A 6,357-nucleotide genomic window follows, 5' to 3' on the forward strand; every position below is an offset into this window, starting at 1 on the left:
ACTAATATGGTGAAACCTCGTCTCTATTAAAAAAAAAAAAAAAAAAAGAAAATTGGAATAATTTTTACTTTATTTTCTGCATTTCTTTATTTTGCAACATGCATTATCTTTTTAGGAATAAAAAGTCATTTTTTGCACTGATGAATATTTGTGAAATATAGAAGAGAATAGAAGTCACCCAAAATCCTTTCTTCTGAGATAAACACCACTGTTGTGATTTTGTTGAGCTTCCCAATCCCTCTTCCTCCTTATCCAGTTGAGATCACAGATGCACTGATGCTTAAGCACAATTAATTTGGTTTCCTGGAATTTTTTAAATTGCCCATGACTGACCAGGAGGTCCCATGGTCCTGTCTTGGGATAAAGGAATCTTCTGGACCTGGAGCCAGAAACTCATAGACCTGAATTCTTGGAATGCTGACTGGCCAAAGAGCACAAATGACAACCATTTTCAAGTCTTGATCAAGCTCCTGTTCACAGCTGGGCACCCTTGCAGGGTGGAGAACCCAGGTCATGTCCTTCAGGAGATGAAATGTTTGGAGAGAGGCACATCATGAGACTGCTGGCCTTTGTGTCCACTGAGTCAGGGACAGACAGTTGGTGCTATAGAAACCCCAGCAGGGAAAGGCAAGACCAGTGTGAGCTGGGGCAGTTGGCAAAGGCTTTCTATAGGAGGTGTGACATCAGCTTAAGCTTCTCAATAACACAGACAAACAGGAAGGATATTCCGGGGCGTGGGAGACACAGCAAACATCCAGAGCCAGTGTGATAGGTGGGGAAACAGAGATGACACAGCACCTGCACTTGGTGGGATGGAAGCCATCCCAGTACTGTGACGCCTCATGGGACCTTGTCTTATCTTCATGGAAGTCTTATAAAGTAGGCAAGGCAGCAGCAGAAATATTATGTAGACATGAAATCAACAGAAATATTAAGGGATTTGTCCAAAGTCACACAGAAAGTGAGTGGCAGGTCTCCTACCTCCAGTCCCCAAATCAGAGTTCCTCCCATCAAACCACACTCTTCGCATAAACTGAATTCTGAGAATGGCCACCAGAACGAACGCATTCCCAGCTCAGTCCAAGCTGAGCTTCTCCTACAGCTTGTGTTTGTTCCCCGCAGAGAGCAGTGATGAAGACCAGCACCCCAGAGCAACCAGAAAACATCGACGGAGCCTGGGGGCTGGACACCCCCATGGGAACGGCTCACCCGGTAGGCAATAGGCCTTACCATTTTTCTTTTGCCCACTCACTCACTGTTGAGTTTCTCAGTGGGACTGAATCTGCCTGTGTGATGTTCTTCACAGCATTGTTTACGGCAGGATAAAATAGGAAATAGCCTGACAGCAGCAGAATAAAGGATGCTACACCCTGTCCTGGTGACAGCTCTGCTCTTCATCTATCGCTGAACTGAAAAAGAAAGATGCCAAATCATAGAATTAATTCGATCTCGTATATACTTTATAAAAATTCAGACATACAGTTATAATCAAAACTGGAAGGAAAAATACCAAAATGTTAATAGTGGTTATCTCAGGATGGTGGAATTATAAGTGATTTTTATTTTCCCTTTTTTGAACTGTCCTATACTATAAATAATTTACAATGAGCATGTTTTATTTTTTATTTATTTATTTTTTGGAGACAGGGTTTCACTCTTGTTGCCTAGGCTGGAGTGCAATGGCGCGATCTTGGCTCACCATAACCTCCACCTCCCGGGTTCAAGCGATTCTCCTGCCTCAGCCTCCCAAGTAGGAGGCTAGGATTACAGGCATGTGCCACCATGCCTGGCTAATTTTGTATTTTTAGTAAAGATGGGATTTTACCATGTTGCTCAGGCTGGTCTTGAACTCCTGGACTCAAGTGATCTACCCACTTCGGCCTCCCAAAGTGCTGGGATTACAGGGGTAAGCCACCACGCCCGGCAGAGCATGTTTTATTTTTACAACCAGGAAATAATTGTTGCAAAAGAAATAAAAAATTTCATAGGAAGGAAAGACCACTGGGAAAAGGGTCTTTTAATTATTGCCTAGTACAGAACCTGTCACACAGAAAGTGTTTAATAAATGCTGCCCATGAGGCTAGAGCTGAGCCCTGGGTTCTCTTTCTGGATATAAACATGATTAGGAACGCAGGCTTTGGCAACAGACCTAGTAGAGTTGCCACTCACTTGCTGGCTATATGACTTTGGGAAAATAATGTAACTGTTTGAGCCTCAGTGTCCTTATCTGTATAATGGGTGGGGTAGGTACTAATACCTTCTTCATAGGATGTCTGTGAGAAGCAAATGAAGTATTAAATATAAATCACTTAGTACAGTGTTGGTGCATGCGAGTGCCCAATATATACCCACTATTAATCCTGAGCAAGGTCCAGGTCTTCTTAGGTCTTGAGTACTTTCTGAATGTGGTCACCTCTGGAAGTTCTGGGGGCATCAGAAAGGGCAAAGGGAAGGTACTTGTGCTGCCTTGCCTCTTGAAGACCACCCCCCACCTCACCTCCAGCACAAGGACTCTGGTACTTCTTAAGCTTCAAAGCCATGGGAGATGGAAGTGGCCTGGGTCACTGTGTTTGGGAGTGCTGACTAAGGGGTTTGTCTCCATCCAGGTCCTGGGCATGGGGAGCCTGACGTTTTGAAGGATGAGCTTCAGCTCTATGGAGGTAATCAGTTGCCCAGTGGCTTTGGAGAAAACAATTAGACAAAGGAAAAGAGGGCTTTGTTGGGCAGAAACAAAGTCATGAGGGTGATTCATGAGCTGAAAAGTCCCAGCCAAATACAGGAGATGTGGCCAGTTGGGTGGTTATGACATTGGCAGGTGGGGAGGTGGGCATGAGATTGTCTTGAGGAAATCCTGCATTTTCTGGGGTCTTTGTTTGTTTGTTTGTTTTGAGACGGAGTCTCACTCTCGCCCAGGCTGGAGTGCAGTGGTGTGATCTCGGCTCACTGCAACTTCCACCTCCCGAATTCAAGTGATTCTCCTGCCTCAGCCTCCCCAGTAGGTGCGACCACAGGTGTGCACCACCACACCCAGCTAATTTTTTGTATTTTTAGTAGAGATGGGGTTTCACTGTGTTGGCCAGGATGGTCTCGATCTCCTGATCTCGTGATCTGCCCACGTCGGCCTCCTGAAGTGCTGGGATTACAGGCGTGAGCCACCGCACCCAGCCAATCCTGCATTTTCGTCTGAACTATAACCTTGACTTATGGGGTGACCATGAACAGTCATCCACTTTTCTGGGCCTCAGCTCCTAAACGAGTAGAATGGGACATGATCAGTAACCCCTCTCTTGGAATACTGGGCTGTTTCAGCACACAAGGAAAAATTAAGGATCTGATCTCCACAATACCCATTTTACAGAATAATTATTTCCAATACCCCGATTACTACAGTGAGGAGGCATAAATAATATGGCGCTTTGGTTGGTAGCACTAGGATGCAATAGAACTTGTAGAATGAGAAACAAAAAAAGAACTTGTAGAATGAACTCTTTTGCCAAAGAATATGACAGATGCACACTACTAGATAAGAAAGCTTTAATAGCTGTGTTTAATCCAATATTTCAGAAATCTACATCGTCTCCTAGTGCCTGGCAATAACCTAAGTAACACAGTGGAAAACACTTATGTATATGCTAAAGAAAAGATTTCATTTGTTATGTAACAAATACAATCAGTGGTTGACTCTGGGTCATCTGTCTTGTGGGTTTTTGCTTTTGTTTTTTTGTTTTTTGTTTTTTTTTTTTGCAACACGGTCTCATTCTGTTGTCCAGGCTGCAATGCAGTGGTGTGATCATGACTCACTACAGCCTCAACCTCCTGGGCCCAGGTGATCCTCCCATCTCAATCTCCCAGGTAGCTGGGACTACAGGTGTGTGCCACCACACTCAGCTAATTTTTTGTATTTTTTAGTAGAGACAGAGTTTTGCCATGTTGCCCAGGCTGGTCTGGAACTACTGAGCTCAAGTGATCCTCCCGCCTTGGCCTCCCAAAGTGCTAGAATTACAGGCATCTTTCTTTTCTTTCTTTCTTTTTTTTTTTGTTACAGAAACAAGTATAATCTGGTTTAGAAAAATGTTTTTAATTACTCAAGTAATTTAAGAAAGTTTTCACTGGGTATAAAATGAGATAAACCTTTATGTTCATATGTATTTTAAAATATTTTTCTCATTAAGTAATTCACATTCACTGTAGAAAATGTAGATACAGTCATGTATTCATGAATTACTTCTTTCCCCCAGACATTGGAGGTGCTTGGTAAATTACATTGCTTGAGTCTCATTTCATGTTGTCCTTGATATGCTCTCTGCACTCTCCGTATTGGCCCCTCTGGTCACTTTGCAGATGGTGTTCAGTGTGCTGAATGCCTGTTGTCACATGCTAAGTGCCCCTTGTGGTGTTCGTGTCCTGGGGCTGCCCTGAGGGACAGGAAACGTACAGAAGTCGGGGCCTGATGGTAGGAAGATCATACAAGTGCCTGTCTGCCCTTAAGGGAAAGAAGATGACAGGCTGGGAGCAAGGTCACCAGGGAACTAGAACAGGCACCAAGAATCACATGGTGAATGGTGTGGGAAGGACACCCAGGACTGGATTAATGCAGAGGTGGCAGCTCAGCTCTATAGGACTCAACTCACCCTTGGCAGCCCAGACAAGTGGCTCAACAATCAGGGCGGGAGCCAAGGATTGAGGTGTACAAGCCAGCTTGGCTCCCACATGCTCAGAGCCTGGTAGGTCTAGAAGCCAGCAAGATGGCATGAGCTTGGAGTTGCCTGTCTAGTCCAGAGTTCTATGGGTAAAAGGCAGCAGGTGTCATCACCTGCATCTGGATAGCCTGGAGCAGGCATTAATGGGTAGCCCATGTGGGCAGATGCTTTTTATCTGACTCACAGAATGGTTTTTGGGGGGTCAGGGTATGGGTAGGTTTGTTTTTTTTTATTTTTTGGTTTTTTTGAGATGTGGTCTCACTCCTTTGCTCAGGCTGGAGTGCAGTGGTGCCATCTCGGCTCACTACAACCTCCACCTCCTGGGCTCAAGTGATTCTTCTACCTTAGCCTTAGCCTCCTGAGAAGCTGGGACTACATGCATGCACCACCATGCCCAGCTAATTTTTGTATTTTTGGTAGAGACGGGATTTTACCATATTTCCCAGGCTGGTCTTGAACTCCTGGACTCAAGTGATCTATCCACCTTGACCTTCCAAAGTGCTGGGATTACAAGTGTGAACCATCGTGCCCAGCCCACACAGAAACACAGAATGCTTTTTTTTTTCTGTATTTTTAGTAGAGATGGGGTTTCACTGTGTTAGCCAGGTTGGTCTCGATCTCCTGACCTCATGATCCACCTGCCTCGGCCTCCCAAAGTTCTGGGATTACAGGTGTGAGTCACTGCACCCGGCCCAGAATGCTTTATTTATTTATTTATGTTGAGACGGAGTCTTGCTCTGTCTCCCAGGCTGGAGTGCAGTGGTGTGATCTTGGCTCACTGCACGCTCCGCCTCCTGGGTTCATGCCATTCTCCTGCCTCATCCTCCCAAGTAACTGGGACTACAGACAGCCGCCACCACACCTGGCTAATTTTTTTGTGTTTTCAGTAGAGACGGGGTTTCACCGTGTTCACCAGGATGGTCTCGATCTCCTGACCTCGTGATCCTCCCGCCTCGGCCTCCCAAAGTGCTGGGATTACAGGCGTGAGCCACTGCACCAGGCCCAGAATGCTTTTTTAAAATTATGATTGTGTGGCCAGGCGCTGTGGCTCATGCCTGTAATCCCAGCACTTTGGGAGGCTGAGGCAGGTGGATCACTTGAGGTTAGGAGTTCAAGACCAGCCTGGCCAACATGGCAAAACCCTGTCTCTACTAAAAATACAAAAATTAACCAGGTGTGGTGGCACCCTTAATCCCAGCTACTCAGGAGCCTGAGGCAGGAGAATTGCTTGAACCCGGGAGGCAGAGGTTGCAGTGAGCTGAGATCATGCCACTGTACTCCAGTCTGGGCGGCAGAGTGAGATTCTGTCTCAAATAAATAAATATTATAAATATGTAATAGATAATTTATACAAATTATATAATATGTAAATATATTTATATATAATAAATTACATAATATATAAATTTATATAAATTATATATATTTCATATATATATATATTATATAATTATGATTGTGAGAGCCAGACACTATGGTTCGCACCTGTAATCCCAGCTACTTGGGAGGCTGAGGCAGGAAGAGTGCTTCAGCCCAAGAGTTTGAGACTGCAGTGAGTCATGATAGTGCCATTGCCCTGCAACCTGGATGACAGAGAGAGAACCTGTCTCTAAATAAATAATTTTTTTTTTTTTTTTTTTTTTTTTTTTTTTTTTTT

At 44.5% G+C, this 6,357-nt stretch overlaps 1 protein-coding gene across 7 annotated transcripts in view; it reads left to right on the forward strand.

Moving 5' to 3' along the window:
* The first annotated feature begins 136 nt into the window (after nucleotides 1-136).
* TMEM40 (transmembrane protein 40) overlaps nucleotides 137-6,357 on the forward strand; it is an 11,446-nt gene continuing 5,225 nt past the window's right edge. For 6 of the 7 annotated variants that reach the window (XM_026453249.1, XM_026453250.1, XM_026453244.1 and 3 more), the window contains exons 1-2: nucleotides 137-1,212; nucleotides 2,607-2,660. In XM_026453249.1, coding sequence (XP_026309034.1) covers nucleotides 1,047-1,212; nucleotides 2,607-2,660 — 220 coding nt within the window. In that variant the 5' untranslated portion in view covers nucleotides 137-1,046. The remainder of the gene's footprint in view (nucleotides 1,213-2,606; nucleotides 2,661-6,357) is intronic. The other variant, XM_026453247.2, reaches the window with a different exon arrangement.

Source organism: Piliocolobus tephrosceles, chromosome 2, assembly GCF_002776525.5.
Source record: "Piliocolobus tephrosceles isolate RC106 chromosome 2, ASM277652v3, whole genome shotgun sequence".
Taxonomy (NCBI): domain Eukaryota; kingdom Metazoa; phylum Chordata; class Mammalia; order Primates; family Cercopithecidae; genus Piliocolobus; species Piliocolobus tephrosceles.